The sequence below is a fragment of the Rhinopithecus bieti genome, unplaced genomic scaffold (assembly GCF_001698545.2).
Source record: "Rhinopithecus bieti isolate Rb0 unplaced genomic scaffold, ASM169854v2 scaffold_25394, whole genome shotgun sequence".
NCBI lineage: Eukaryota > Metazoa > Chordata > Mammalia > Primates > Cercopithecidae > Rhinopithecus > Rhinopithecus bieti.
The window spans coordinates 798,863-815,635 of record NW_016811676.1 but is presented as its reverse complement, the minus strand read 5'-3'; the positions used below and the strand labels follow the sequence as shown (position 1 = coordinate 815,635).

The 16,773-nt window shown below is 38.8% G+C and overlaps 1 protein-coding gene across 1 annotated transcript in view; it reads right to left on the bottom strand.

Annotated features, from left to right (window-relative positions):
- Positions 1-16,773, bottom strand: part of TTC3 (tetratricopeptide repeat domain 3) — a 132,831-nt gene that overhangs the window by 93,359 nt on the left and 22,699 nt on the right. Inside the window, 3 exon segments of the mRNA XM_017894623.1 lie at positions 11,063-11,125; positions 12,282-12,376; positions 14,704-14,789. Coding sequence (XP_017750112.1) covers positions 11,063-11,125; positions 12,282-12,376; positions 14,704-14,789 — 244 coding nt within the window.

Genomic DNA, 16,773 nt, shown 5'->3' with positions numbered 1-16,773 from the left:
CTACTTTTTTCAACATAGATTAAGATTTGCTGGTTCATCATTTCACATTCATATTTATGCTAATTCATCACTATTAAAGAGATTTCAAGAACTAGATAACTTATACTACCAGATATCAATACCTACTAAAAGTTTACATTAAAAAAAAAAAAACCCAACTAGATGAGGACAGATAACCTGACCAACAAAATAGACTAAAGAAACTAGAAATGGATTCTTACACATAATCACCTGATTCATGACAAAGGTAATAATACTGCAGTACATGGAGAAAATATACTCTCTTAATAAATGGTGCTGGGTCAATTGGACATCCATATGAATCTTTTTTTTCTTTTTTTTTTGAAACAAGGTCTCACTCTGTCACCCAGGCTGGAGTGCAGTGCCAGTCCCTCTCACCACAGCCTTGACATCACAGGCTCAAGCACTCCTCCCACCTAAGCCTCCTGAGTAGCTGGTACTACAGGCACGTGCCATCATGCCTAGCTAATTTCTGGCTAATTTCTGAATTTTTTGGAGAGACAGGGTCCCACTATGTTGCCCAGGGTGGTCTCAAACTCCTGGGCTCAAGCAATGGTATTTGTCAAGTGGGTGGTATTTGCCAAAGTTCCTGCCTTGTCCTCCCAAAGTGCTGGGATTACAGGCGTGAGCCACCGCTTCAGGCCCATATGAATCTTGAACACTACCTCACACTAAATACAAAGTTGTACATCAGAGTTGAACAATCAAACCTTCAGACGAAACACAGAGAATCTGGTAACCTTTGAATGGGTAAAGACGATAAACAGAACACAAAAAGAGCTTATCACAGAGAGAAAAACCGATAAACTGTACTACATTAAAATTAGTAACTTGTTTGTGAAAAGAAAACATCGACAGTGAAAAGGCAAGCCACTGAGTGTGAGAAGATATTTGCAATACATATATCTGACCAATGACTCATATTCAGAATACAAGAGAAAAACTCCTAAAAATGAATAAGGCATTCTACTCAAGAGAAAAAAATAGCAAAAGACTTAAACAGGCACTTCACAAAAGAGAATATCCAAATGGTCAATAACCTTATGAAAATCTGAAACATCCTTAATCAATTTATGAAAATGCAAATTATAATCACAGTGGTATACCACCATCACCCACCAGAATGTCTACAATAAAAGATGAAAAATAGTAAGTGTTGGTGAGGGCACAGAACTGAAACTCTCATATGCGGCTGTAAGAGTACAAAATGATACAATCACACAGGAAAGCTAAATGCATATAAGCATACCCTCTGTCCACAGCAATTCCACTCCCTGATTATACACTCAACAGAAATGAATACGTATGTTCACAACAATACTATCTGTAAAAGCCAAATACAAGAAGCTACCCAAATGCCCATCAACAATAGAATGGATAAAATGTGGTATATTCATGCAATCGATGAACACTTCACTACATGCAACAATATGGATCTCAAAAACGATGCTGAAAACCAAACATAAAAGAATACATAGTATATTATTTCATTACATTGCACTAAAACAGGCAAAATTAACCACCGGAAGCCAGGCTGGTAGTTATCCTGGGGGAGGAGGTGGGTCATGACTAGGAGGAGGAACAAGAGGAACTTCTGGGGTACTGGGGTTGTCATTTGCGCGCTGGTTACAGTTGTTTGACTTCTGAAAATTCCATCTACACTTAACACTTGTATACTTTTCAGCATGTGTATTAAGATTTTTTTTAAAAGGACATAAGACAAAGTTGTCCTTCTTCTGCTGAAGATGTATGAATTACAGCAGCCATCCTACATTCTGAGGGGACAGCCTGAGGACCAAGTCACACACTGAGGCTGGAAAAATCTAAGTCTCTGATGACATTGCTGAGCCACTGAATATACAACCCAAGCGCCACCTTCTTCTGGAACTCCTGAATAAGGTAAGTTTTCTTTACCATTTAAAGAGACACACTGGGTCTCTCTCCCCAAATACCTTTAAAATCTGCCTGTGCTAGCTGTCTCCATTTCCTCGCATTTCTCAACCCCATCTAATTGGCATCTGTTCCAAGAACTGACAGCTTTCCCTATGGTTACTGAATGACATCTATGTTGCCAAATCTAAGTTCCACTGTAACTGGCTTCTCAGTAGCCAACAGACACTGCTGACCATTCTTTTACTTACTTCTGACACCACACTTAGTCTTTGTTCCATCTCTCTGATCACCTTTTAATACTCCCCTGGGCAGGCTCATCCTTCTCCAACTGGTCATATGTGTTCAAGGCTCAATCCTGATTCCTCTCCTAGTCTCAGCCTAGGTTCTCTCTAGGCCAGTGGGTCTCAACCTTGACTGCACATTAGTACCATCTGGGGAGCTCCTATAAGCCCAATGCCCAAGCTTTACTCTAGATTAATTGAATCAGAATATCTAGGGTGGGTGGTATTTGTCAAAGTTCAGTGATTCCAAAGTGCAGTCCCGGTTGACAAACACTTCTGTAAGCAATCTCACCCACAACTTCAAATCATGGAGGCTAACTATCCCAAACATGTCTCCCGTCCAAACTCTCCCTTGAGTTCCAGACCCATATAACTCACTACCTATACAACATTGCAATTTGGATGCTTCAAAGGCACTTTTTTTTTTTTTTTTTTTTTTTTTGAGACAGAGTTTTGCTCTTGTTGCCCAGGCTGGAGTGCAGTGGTGCAATTTTGGCTCACTGCATCCTCTGCCTCTCAGGTTCAAGCAGTTCTCCTGCCTCAACCTCCTGAGTAACTGAGATTAGACGCACTCCCCTCACCACGCCCAGCTAATTTTTGTAGTTGTAGTAGAGACGGGGTTTCGCCATGTTGGCCAGGCTGGTCTCAAACTCCTGAACTTTGGTGATCCTCCCACCTCGGCCTCCCAAAGTGCTGGGATTACAGCTGTGAGTCACCACGCCTGGCCTTCAAAGGTACTTCGATTCAGTGTCTGAGAGTGAAGTGCAGTTCTACCTCCTACAAATTTATTCCTCTTCCAGCAATCCCAATGTGAGTGAGTAGGCCCATAATCCATAATGCTGCTTAAGGCAGAAACGTCAGAACAGTTCCAACCGCCTTCACTCTCACGTTCCAACACCAACCACAAGCNAGGTTTTTTTTTTTTTTTTTTTTTTTTTTTGAGACAGAGTTTTGCTCTTGTTGCCCAGGCTGGAGTGCAGTGGTGCAATTTTGGCTCACTGCATCCTCTGCCTCTCAGGTTCAAGCAGTTCTCCTGCCTCAACCTCCTGAGTAACTGAGATTAGACGCACTCCCCTCACCACGCCCAGCTAATTTTTGTAGTTGTAGTAGAGACGGGGTTTCGCCATGTTGGCCAGGCTGGTCTCAAACTCCTGAACTTTGGTGATCCTCCCACCTCGGCCTCCCAAAGTGCTGGGATTACAGCTGTGAGTCACCACGCCTGGCCTTCAAAGGTACTTCGATTCAGTGTCTGAGAGTGAAGTGCAGTTCTACCTCCTACAAATTTATTCCTCTTCCAGCAATCCCAATGTGAGTGAGTAGGCCCATAATCCATAATGCTGCTTAAGGCAGAAACGTCAGAACAGTTCCAACCGCCTTCACTCTCACGTTCCAACACCAACCACAAGCAACTTCTGTCAACTTCACCTCTAAACTCTTGAATCCTTCCACTTTTCCATTTCCACTGTCAATATTCTGCTGGAAGCCATCATCTCTGGCCTGGGCTACTGTAACAGCCTCCTACTACATCCCCTTCAGATCCATTTTCACTGTACTCAATTTTTTTTTAAGTACTAATCATGCTCTCTCCTCAGTTTAAAATCCTTTACTTTCTTATTGCTCTTAAAGGCCAAAAGCCTTAACACAGCCTACAAGGCCCTCCTTGGCTTAGCCTATGGCCATACTACCCTCTCCTCTGTATTCAGGCCATCTAGCAACTATCAGTACCATAAATGCAACAAATTCCTCCCAATACAGGCCCTCACAATGCCAGCCCACTGTCTGAAACACAGAGGCTGTTTTTGCTCATTTCTGACATTATCCATCAACAGAACCCCAATATTTGTTGAATCAATGCTGAATGTTACTTATTATAATAATAGCACTACAAACAGCATTGTTATAATAGCATATATTATAAATATCACAATATTAGTATATGAATGCAATTAATGCTAATAAAATTTCACATTTACTGGCATATGACAACATCCTACAACTAAGGCAAAGTGGGCATAGTCAATTACATGATGCTATTGCTTATCCAGACCACTGCAGCCCAGGGTCTAAATAATCAGGTTTGACTTTTGGTAGCAGCAATTCCCTGCACAAGAGATGTATCAAAATGGGACAAGACTCAAGATGCAAACAGTTATTTACTCTTGAAGACTGTGTGACACGGTAAGAGTATTAAACAGAGTAAGAAACAGAGTTCCAGTACAGGTGCTCCAACTTACTGCTCTTACATGGGGAAGTATTTTTATTTTTCCAGCCCCTCCTCATTACTGCATATAAAATATGCTACATTCTGCCCTAAAAGACGATGTTTGTAAAGAACACTTATTCCCTCTCCCCTAGTTTCCATGTGGATTTGCTAATTACTCCTGAACTCTTTCCTCTCCCCACCCTTGGCTAACATCCCCAGATGATGAATAATAATTTATCTAATGGCGAGGGAGGGACACTAATCATATGTGGCTTTGCCTCTTCTTTTTCTCACTCTTTGGAATCCTTTTTATTTTTTATTTTTTTTAGACATGGTATCGCTCTATCGCCCAGGCTGGACAGCAGTGGTGCAATCTCAGCTCACTGAAACCTCTGCCTCCTGGGTTCAAGCGATTCTCCTGCCTCAGCCTCCCGAGTAGCTGGGATTACAGGCATGCAACACCATGCCCAGCTAATTTTTGTATTTTTAGTAGAGACGGGGTTTCACCATGTTGGCCAGGATGGTCTCAAACTCCTGACCTCAAGTGATCCATCCACCTCAGCCTCTCAAAGTGCTGGGATTACAGGCATGAGCCACTGTACCTGGCCTTACTCTTTGGAATCTAAAACACCAGATTCCCTTTTCTTTCAGGCTTAAAGTTCCCAAGAGCCCTGTTCTGACTGTGGGTGAATTATTGGCTGGTGCAAAAGTAATTAGGGGTTTTGCCATTACTTCTAAAAACCACATTTACTTTTGCACCAACCTAGTAGTAACCAGCCCCTTGACTATCAGAGTTAAGGCCTGTTCTCCAATTGCATCTGTAATAAAGGCAATATCTGATCACCAGTTGCCTGTCTTTTCCATCCATCTTTTAACCGATTCTGCACTTGGAAGGGAAAGGAGATGCTATTTATTGACTCTCTCAAACCATACCATAAAAAGTATGCAAGAATTTTGCAAGCCATATAAGGGATATTGCTTTTTTCCTCAATTATAATTATTTTCAGGACCTGACCAGATCAATAAAGAAATAACAACTATTCCCCAAGTTTCCAGATCTTCCAACTAAGGAACAAAAGCAAGATTCAGGTATAAAGGTCAGTCACTGACAAACATGCAGTGAATAATAACCATGGACTGAATAAACATACATTTTAAATAAAAAGTTAGTGTCTATAATTAAAATGATATGTTCTTTCATTCAACTGAGTAAAATAAATTTATCAGAAATGTGTCCTACAGATATATTTGAACCTGAGTGTAAAACATAAGTAAAAAGATAATCATTGCATAGGTATATATAATCTTTAAAAGGGAAATAATCTACATACTAATAAATATATAATTTAACACTGTAAATAAAATAATCTATATACTAATATAAACTAAGCATACATATAAACTATATACTGATATAATATGAACTAATGGATTACATGGGAAGTCCATCCAGGAAAACACTGTGCAGACATGAAGAACAAGGTGGGTCTCTATATACAGATCCACAAGCTCCAAGACTTAAATATAAAAAAAAACCACAACGTACAACAGCGTATGTAGTATGTTCCTACCCATTTAAAGAAAAAGACATATACATTACATTAAACCAAATAAAACTGCCTATATTCTGACTTACAAAAATGGCCACTTCATTTGGTTCAACATAAGCACTTGTAAAGGCATAAAATATTATGGGAATACACAAAGATATGAAGAGATGAATCAGAGGATTGGGTCAGAGTGGGCAAGTGTACCTTTTCCTACTCTGTTGCTTACCATGTGCATTTGTTATTGTTTTCTTTAAAAGGGGGTACACCCCAAATAAGACTGAAAAAAGTAAATGTTTTCTTCAAAAGCAAATTCAGTGGCTTCTAAGTAAAAATAAAGAAAACACACCAGAGGGCAGAGTGAGGAATAATTCACCAAACCAACACACACACACAAGAATTTGTGAAATTCTCACAGAAACATACAGTGCTTTGTATCTCTAGTCTTAGAGAAATTTAGGGGGAAAAAAAGCAACAAGAGAGGAGTCAGTTAATATCTATCTGTCTGCTACCAATCACAGTTGGGATCTGATGGAAGGCAGTATCATGTGATGGGTACTTAAATGAATACCAACAGTTGAAGTAAACACCAAGTTTAAAAATACATGATTTTCCAAAGCAACGCAAAAACCATTCAAGCTAAGCATTCCCTTTCTCCAATTAACATTTTCCCTTACACAGTTCATCACATCCCACCAAAGAATCTGAATTTTCCATGAGTCCCACAAGAATGAATTGAATAGTAAGTGGGCAAAGCCTAATCACGTATATTACATCAGCTGTTGGAACTGCAGAAGGTACAGATATACCTAATTCCTTTCTCTAGATTCTTGTCTAAACTGAAAAGTTCTGATTACTTCAATTACAATGATCGCTCTCAAATGCCCTATAGTTACCAACTTGTATTTGAAAAGTACACTTTGAGAAGGAGCAGAATAAAATGGACATTTCATCTTCTAAGCCAGATGTCCTGGGATAAACACAATCCTCAATGTGAAGATTTGAAGGGGAAAGGCTGCGGCAGGAGTGGGGGCGCAGGAGGCAGCACAGTTCCCCAACCCCTGCCTCACGCCAACCCCATCTCCTGTGTTTTCCAAGCGCAACATTCGCAGGACCGGAAGGGTTTTGAAAGGCTCTTGGCCTAACTTACATTCACCCAAAAGTGGTTGGATTTACAAACTGCATGACTATTTTGGCATTAAAATCATCACTGCCACTGCCACCATGTTTGAATGAAGCATCTGTTTCCCCATATGTGCCTCACCTCAGGCTTCCCCACACACACTTCACACTTCTGCAACTGGCCTTACAATACTTATATTTCTCTTTTCAAGGTCACTGTTCACTATTTTATCCTTGAAGTTTAGTGGTCACTGTTCTTGTTTTCTGTTCCTTTTCTCATGTGCATTTTTAATCACATTTTGTTTCACTTTTTATCAAATATTTCAAGTATACATAAAAGTACAGAGAACATCATTAACAAAACGAACACCCATGTACCAATGGCATACCACCTTAGCAAGAAATTAACATTTTGCCATATTTACTTCAGCTCTTTTTGTAGTAGTTTGTTACAGTTGACATCCACTGTGTACCATCCCTCCCAACTCCAATCCCTTTTCCCTCCTTCTCTCCCCAGCCACTCCCTGGGTGTTTAACACGCCCATGCATTTTTAAACATTGTTAATACACAGTCTGTAATATATGCATATTGTTTTGCACGTTTTTAAACATTAATAAATGGCATCACAGTGTACAAATCATTCTGCAACTTGCTTTTTCACTCAACATTGCGTTCATTTTAACTGCCATATAGAATTCCATTGTATGAATATACCATATTTATCCATTCCCCTATTGATGGCCATTTAGGTCATTTCCATTTATTTACTCTTACAAACAATGCTATCATGAAGGCGTATACATATCTTCTTGGGTACACATTTGAGAGTTCAGAGGATATGAGCCTAGAAGTGGATTGCGGAGTATGCACATCTTCACCTTGTCAAATTGCTCTCCAAAGTGATTGTACCAATTTACACTTTCTCCAGCTGAATATGAGAGTCTCCTTTGTTCCACATCCTCTCAAACACTTGGTATTATGAGATTTTTAAACTTTTGTCCATCTGATGGGTATAAACAAGAAACTCATAGTTTTTAATCTACATGTCCTGGAAGGATAATCATTTCCTCATAAACGTGTATTGACTATTTAGACCATTTATTTTTTAATTTTTCCAACTTTCACATTCCCTTTTATTCTATCACCACTTTCCCATAGTGATTAATAGTAGAGACTCTACATCCAGGCTGCCTGGGTTCAAATTCTGGATCCATCACATCCACCTAGTGTCCTCAGACACTTTGCTTGGCCTCCCTATACCTCAGTTTCATCATCTGTAAAGAGGCAGTAGCACTTACCTCACACAGTTGTGAGGGTTTTACGAGTTAATACACATTAAGTGCTCAGAACAGTGATAACCATGTTGTAAGATACAGTATTATTATTTTTACCCTTTGAGAGATTAATCTTACCAAAGTTCTCTTTTTTAAATTGAATCTCTTTTTCATTTGAAGTTTCAACTTATATTTTCTAATCTTTTAGGATTAAGTATTTCAGAAGTTTTAGCATTCAAGACTTTAACCCTTTTTTTCCTTTCTTTTCTAGTATTAAATTGTCCCATTTCTGTCCTCTTTGGACATCTCAATTCTTGCTTCAATGACAGGAGATAAGCAGTCTGGCCTTGCAGAACAGCTGAGGAGTGCATCCTCACCAAACTGGGGAAGGGTGGGTGCTTTACCCCCAGCTGTCCCTGCAGCTGCTCAGCCAGATTCCCACAGCAGATCCAGCACCCCTCTGCTTGAGAGCTTCAAAACATCTCAACCTCAGTAACTCAGATAAAAGTCTTTCTCAGGCATGGGTCCTCCTGTGTCAATGGCACATCCGAATTACTGGCAACGTGTTCTTTCCTTAAGTCACACCATCTAGTCACCTGATATATATATACTATACTATGGACTTACATATATACTATGAGTTATATATACTATGGACTCTGAAAACATCCCTACATTATTGAGCAAATCATATAGACAATATGTGAGGAGGTAGGAAACACCAGCAAAACCAGTGTGGTAAAACACTTCATGCATAAAACAGGCATCCAATACATACTGGTGATTGCCTAGTAAGAAACAAAGGGTTCTCAATGCTGCTCACCTGGCTCTAGTGAAATGTAGATGGTATTAAACCACAAGCTAGACCATCAGCAAGGAGGTACAAGGATAGATCCACAAGCTGCTCTTGGCCTTTACCTCACCAAGCTACCTAGCTTCTGTACTTCTACTTTGATTCACCTCCTGTTGCAGCAAGATATTAGAAGGATCTTCCTTGTGTGTCTAGCATTCAACACTCATGAAAGAGAGCAGAAACACCCTGGTTTGCCTCTCAGCTCGTAGAGGTGGAAAGTGGATACCTTCTGCCAAGCAATATTTCAGATAGGCACCTCAATTTTCACAAGAGGCTAGCCAAGTTACCAACCTATTCATCTGATCTTGAAAGCATACAAATTCACCTTTAAACAGCACAAAATAAATGCAATTCTGGACCTAGCCAGAAGCAATAACCTAAAGACACTTGCAGCTCATTTCTTGTCAGAACCCGTTGAGGACAGTGGTATTGATGGAAGACTGTGTCAAGCCCATCCATTCCTCTAGTCTAGATAGCCTCGGTTTATCCACGGCTTAAGCCATCTAAAAGCTGCATAACGTTAATACAGCGGTATTCTCCAAGGTGGTTGGATTACTGGTGATTTTATTTTCTTCTTTTAAACTCTTGTATTTTCCAAATTTTCTACCATGAGAATGTGTTCTGTTTACAATAAAAGAAAACACAATAAATGTTATTTTTAAAGCTATATGCTTAGAATATACTACCTTCCCCACTCCCACCCTCCCATACAAGTGCTTTCACTGAAAAACAACTGACAGCAGATTCTCAGCTTTCATGAGAAAACTTCACAAAAAACGTATTTGTGAAACTCAAAACTGTGCTTTCAGGGAGTTTTTTGCTATGCATAAGAATACTGCTGAGATTATTCTCTACTCCATCACTCAATTAATATTACAGCCCACCTTCCTTCAAAAGTAAACACTAGGAAAACTGTTTCACCTGACAAATTGTTTCTTTATGGACAATGAGAATTAAGTAACTTGTCAAGTTTTCCCATTTCATTTTGGACAGCTGAAGGTCAGAGGCAAATATGAATTCTAACTAATACCTACGCAGGACCTTATGCCTGTGAAGCTCGGTTCTGAGAATCCCAGATTCCAACTTTGTTTTCTGGTTTGTTTTCTTTTGAATATTCTTCTACTGTGTGGATGTATTCTTGACTCCACCCTACACCCTTCTTACAGTAAAGCAGGACAAAATTAAATATAATAGTCTATCTGCTCAATATTAATGCTTATAATTTATGTTCTAAAAATTTTATACTGTGGGAACAATAAAATCATAGTGCAGTATCTTTCTCAGTCTTTCTTAGCTAATAAATAAAAACTCAGCTTAAATTCAATATAAGGAACTAGGAATGAATTATGATTCCACTCTTATACTATTAAATTTATTTGCTTTCTTTCACTTACGAAGGATATTTACTTAATTTTTTATACCAGGATAAACAGAGAAAAAATGAAAATGCTTCTTTTATACTATATGGATTAATTAACAGAGCATAAAGAGGTAATATAGATGTCATAAACACAGACTTTGAAATTATCAGATAAAATGTGTTCAAATCTTGGTATCACTAGTAGTACACGTTGGTCACGTAAAATGTGAACTATAACATTACCTACCTATTACAGGTGCTGTGAGAACTAAATAACATACGCAAAGCACTTAAAATAATGCTTAACATATGTCTGCACTCAATCAGAATAGCTGCTGCTGTCACTGTTGTTATATATAAAGCCTAAGTGTATTCTTTTAACCACTTAAGTATTTCTGCCAAAGAACTAGTCAAGGATTTTCTTGTATACCTGCAAAACAGAAAAGTTTCCCAAAAATGGGTATTTAGCACAATAATTCAGTGGTTGAGATATTTTAACCAACTTACCTAAACTGTCCAGTACGAAGAAAACAAAGAGCTCGGTTACCATAAAGAAGGTGGTTTTCAGGTCTTAAAAAGACACAATGTTTAGTCAGTAAAGCACATTACACATGAAACAAATAAAAATCACGCAGAAAACATAAGGCACAAGAAAACTTTTTTTAAACTTTACATCTGTGTGGCAGAGCAAAAAGAATATAGGACCTGGAGTCTTAACTGGCTAAGTCCCAGTTCCTTCACTTCCTACATAAATAACTTTGTTTGAACCAACCTAAACTTCCCTATATTCAAAATGAAGATAACTCTAGTTGCTCTAACTCATAGGGCTGTTGTGAGGATCAAATGAGACATATTAAAGAGCTAGCAAACTACAGAGTAACTCTAGAGGATAGGATTACTTATACAGTAAGTCAGGACTACGACTACGTCGTTTTGACAAACAACTGAGAAAGGAAGCCTACAGTAATTGCAAATTAAAATAGCTTCATTTGAACTTTTGTTTTTTAGTTTTATTTGACTATGTGTGGTAAAACGTATCTCCCTTTTCTCCACTTCTTCCTCAAAAGAATAGGGCAGCAGCCTTTCAGAGGTGACACACTAACTGGATTTCCTCATTCCCTGTGGAGATGCGCAAGGGAGGAAAAAGAGCAGTGGCTACAGAGCACCCTTCAAAGGCTGCTACAATATTACATGGCCCAACTGAGACAACAGGGGCACAGTTATGAGGCACATCTGGAGGAAAGCTACAAAATTCTAGCAGCTGAGCAAAGAGAAGACAAGGTAGAGAGCATGCATGTATTCTCTCAATTATCCTGTAAAAGTTCCCTCTTAGAAAGCAAAAAACCCTGAATGGGTGGCATCTTCAGTATTAAGAACTAATCCTTTAATCCTTTTTGACCAGTTAATAATTTGGGAGGACTTGGTTGATAGCAAAATGAGAACAAGACAAAAGAGATAACTCTGTACTGGAAAGTTTTAAAGAAAATGGAAGAGGGCAGAACCAAATTCACAATTTTGCCTGACTTGCTTGAGTTATGCTACTACGTTAGCTTCATATACCCAGGCCATCTTCAATGCTTCGAATGCCCAAGGATGAGAAAATCTATTCTGCATAACAAGTTGGAAGATACTTTCCAATTCCCCATCTTGTTTTTATTTCCTCTGACTACCATTCTAACTTGATCTGACACAGAAACAGGATTTCTTTGGTTCTATTTGCTCTTACCTATATTCAATGGCTCTGGTGTAATAGATAATGGCTATATCAAATCTTTCTTTGGAAAACTCTTCATTTCCTTTCATTTTCATTAGTTCTCCTTGCTGAGAAACCAAGGTGAAAGAAGACCCATCAATTAGCTCCAAAGATAATCAAGAACCCAATACCTAGGAAAAATGGATCTGGGTTTCTATCTTGGATATCAGAAATAACTAGGGGATTATTTATGTAGAAAATGAGATTACAATACCCAATATTTTGTTACATATATATATATATATATGACACACACTATACACACACACACACACACACACACACATATACTTTTAGAGACAGGGTCTCACTCTGTCACCCAGGCTGGAGGGCAGTGGTGCAATCACACCTCACAACAGCCTCGATCTCCCAGGCCGAAGGGATCCTCCCATCTCAGTCTCCCAAGTAGCTAGGACTACAAGTGCACCCCACCATGCCAAGCTCATTTTTAAAATTTTTTTGTAGAGACCAGGTCTTGCTATGTTGCCCAAGCTGGTCTTGAACTTCTGACCTCAAGCAATCCTCCCACCTCGACCTTCCAAAGTGCTGGGACTACAGGCGTGAGCCATCATGCGCAGTCTCAGTATATATATTTAAATAAACCTATCTTGAATGACTCAACACTAACTTGGTTAGAGAATATTAAAAGTAAACAAAACCATCACATTATGAATAATTACTAAAATTTTTGTGCTGTATTTGGTAGACCCACTTTTAAATACAGCTTATCAATAAGGCAAATAAGGTAATAAGGCTAAAAAACAGATGCAAAGTAGAATTTTAACTTTAGGTTAGCAAATACGGTATTATACAAGAAACCTCAGTGCCGAAAAACATATATAAATCAATAACATAGAGGCAATGTTGATTAGACTAATTGCAAAGCATGAGTTGGTAGGTTAATAAGAATATATATGAAGGGTGCTAGAGAAAAAACTAAAACTTTTCACTTCAAACACTCATTTTTTTAAAATAAACTAAATCACATCATATCAAGGCATTAGGGAATTCAATAGACATTAAATATTTTCCCAAATTCCTTTTTTAAAATTAATGACGTTAAAAGTCCATTTTCTTTTTTCTTTTTTTTTTTTTTTTTATGGAAGGACACAGGTCTCCTTCTGTCGGCCCAGGGCTGGAGGTGCAGTGGCCGATCTCAGGCTTTCACTGGCAAGGTTCCGCCTCCTGGGTTTACCGCTCTCCTGCCTCAAGCCTTCCCGAGTAGCTGGGGGACTACAGGCGCTGCCCCCACCTCGGCTCTGGCTAGTTTTTGTATTTTTTAGTAGAGGACGGGGTTTTACCGTGTTAGCCAGGTATGGTCTCAAATCTCCTGACCCGTGATCGGCCGTTTCTCGCCTCCCAAAAATGCTGGGATTACAGGGCTTGAGGCCCACCGCGCCCGGCCTAAAGTTCCTATTTTCTTTTTTTTTTTTTTTTTTCTCCGTTTTTTTTTTGAGACGGAGTCTTGCTTCCTGCCACCCCAGGGCTGGAGTGGCAGTGGCCGGGATCTTCAGCTCACTGCAGCTCCGCCTTCCCGGGTTCACCGCCAATTCTTTCCTGTCTCGCCTCCCGGAGTAGCTGGACTACAGGCGGCCCCTCATCGCCCGGCTAGTTTTTTGTATTTTTTAAGTAGAGACGGGGTTTCACCGTATTACCAGGATGTCTCCGACTCCCTGACCTCATTGATCCGCCCGTCTCGGCCTCCCCAAAGTGCTGGGGATTACAGGCTTGACCACCGCGCCCCGGCCTAAAGTCCATATTTTCTATGGAGTGAACAGTGCAGCACATGAATTTACATTCTCAGGCTGTTACCAACAGAAATCATACTTCTTCAACTCATTAAGACTACCAGTTTTTAAAATTCAAAATTTTCAGCCGGGCACGGGTGGCTCAAGCCTGTAAATCCCAGCACCTTTTTTGGGAGGCCGACGGGGCGATTTCACGAGGTCAGGAGATCGAAGAACCCATCCTGGCTTACACGGGTGCAACCCCGTCTGCTGTCTAAATAAAAACAAATAAAAAAAATAAAAAAAAAAAACTAGCCGGGCATGCGGGCGCCTGTAGTCCCAGCTACTCGGGAGGACTGAGGCAGGGAATGGCGTAAACCTGGGAGGGGAGCTTTGCAGTGGAGCTGAGATCCGGGCCACTGCCACTCCAGGCCCACGCGGACAGGAGCAAGACTCCGTCTCAAAAAAAAAAAAAAAAATCAAATTTTCACTTTCAATTAATGGTTTTTAAATCATTAGAAAACTCTGATCAAGATATTAGCTATTTCCCTCAAATATGTCATCCAATTTTATGAACTGTATATTGTCAGCAGTTTTATTAACTTCCTCTGAGTGTTAAAAGTTCTAACGGGCAAATCTTAAAATATATTTATTATATTCATTCTCACCTCTATACAATCCATACAACTTTGAGTTTTAAGTTCTTCAAGTAAATTGCAGTCTTCCATTACAATTTTAGTTATGTGGTACTTGTCTAAATTTTATTTTTAGGAGAGAGCAAGAGAGAATATTTGTTATAAAAAAATTGGTATTGATAATACTTTAAATCTTAAGTTAGGTGAGTCCACAAAGGTCCTATATTATTATTCTTTCTAAATAGCACGTTTCTTGTAACCTTTTATGTGTATTAGATAACATAGTAAAAAATAAACTGATAAAATGTTGCAGAAAACATCAGTTATTGCTTGCTATGAATCTAATCTCACTTTTTACTTCTAGCAATAAAAAACCTTTATTTATTATTATATTAGTTGCAATTGTATTTCTAATAAATGCACTGTCATAAAATATTCCAAATAGGCCACATAATCACTTACTTCAATAAACACTGTCAAGCATGTATGGTGTACTATGCACGACATTCAATAAAAATGTATGAAAACAAAAACCTGGAAAACTACTTTCTACAATATATTTAATATAAAGATGGAGTATCTCTTATTCAAAATGCTTAGGATCAGAAGTGTTTTGGATTTGGGATAATTTTAGATTTTGGAATATTTGCATTATACTGGGTGAGTATCCCAAATCCAAAAATTCAAAATGCTCCAATGAGCATTTCCTTCGAGTGTCATAGCGAAGCTCAAAAGTTTAAAATTTTGGAGCATTTCAGATTTTGGATTTTGATGCTCAACCTATTTTAAATAAATACTTTCAAATGTTTTATTCAGTATTTTGACTCTCATGAGTAAAATGTTACAATGAGAAGTTGGAACACTATTATTACAACAATTTAATAAACTAAGATGCAGTAAGTAACCAAAGTTTATCAGGCCTCATTTTCTACATTGTAAGTTATTACATAAAAAGGATGTTTTAAAGTGGCAAAAAAAAAAATGTACTGCAACAAAACTATAGTTAAGCCTCTAGCCAAACATATTCATTTCTAAAGTGAAAAGAGTACCTAAAATTTAAGATTCAATAAAGGACCTAGGAAAGTCACCAAAGAAATAAATTCTAAGGAACAGAGTAAGATTACATGGAGGAAAACCTGGGCTTTGAGATCAGAGAGATCTCACTTATCTAGTCCTACCTACTACTTACTAGACTGCAGAAACAACACTTAACCTCTCAAAGTCAGTGTGCTCACTGCTAAAATAAACATAATAACAGCCACCTTGCAGAGTTATTATAAAGAAAATATGTAAAAAATCAGCTATCAGCCTGAAGAGGTGTACCCAATAAAAGATACTGCTTCTCCATTTCCACCATAATATCTAGCTTATAATTAAGGGCCTCCAAAACAATGAAGAGAACAACCTCTATCAGTGTAATACACCCCAGTGTCTAATAAATCTATGAGAAAGATGTGTCATTTAATTCCTTTCTAGCACTTAAGTCAGTAGTGCAAAATTTGCCTTTATCTCAGCAGAGATGGTAAATTATTGGTCATCATCTACTGAAAACCCAAATCTTTCCTGTTTCAAGATTCCTATAACTACACTATAAAAACACTGCTAACATTCAAATGCTTTAAAGAAAAATATTTCACACAGTAAAAGAAGTATGTAAGGCAGTTACCTCATACATAAAAGAATAACAGACTCATGAAGAAAATAAAAATCATAAGCTTAGCTTTGGTTACTTTTTCTTACGAAAGAGACTACCCAGTTGTGATCTCTATTTTTTTTTTTTTTTTTTTGAGATGGAGTCTCGCTCTGTCGCCCAGGTTGGAGTGCAGTGGCACCATCTCGGCTCACTGCAAGCTCCGCCTCCCAGGTTCACACCATTCTCCTGCTTCAGCCTCCCGAGTAGCTGGGACTACAGGTGCCCGCCACCATGCCCGGCTAATTCTTTTGTATTTTTAGTAGAGACGGGATTTCACCGTGTTAGCCAAGATGGTCTCGATCTCCTGACCTCGTGATCTGCCCACCTCAGCCTCCCAAAGTGCTGGGATTACAGGCATGAGCCACCATGCCTGGCCCAGTTGTGGTCTCTTTGAGTATTACATATAATAA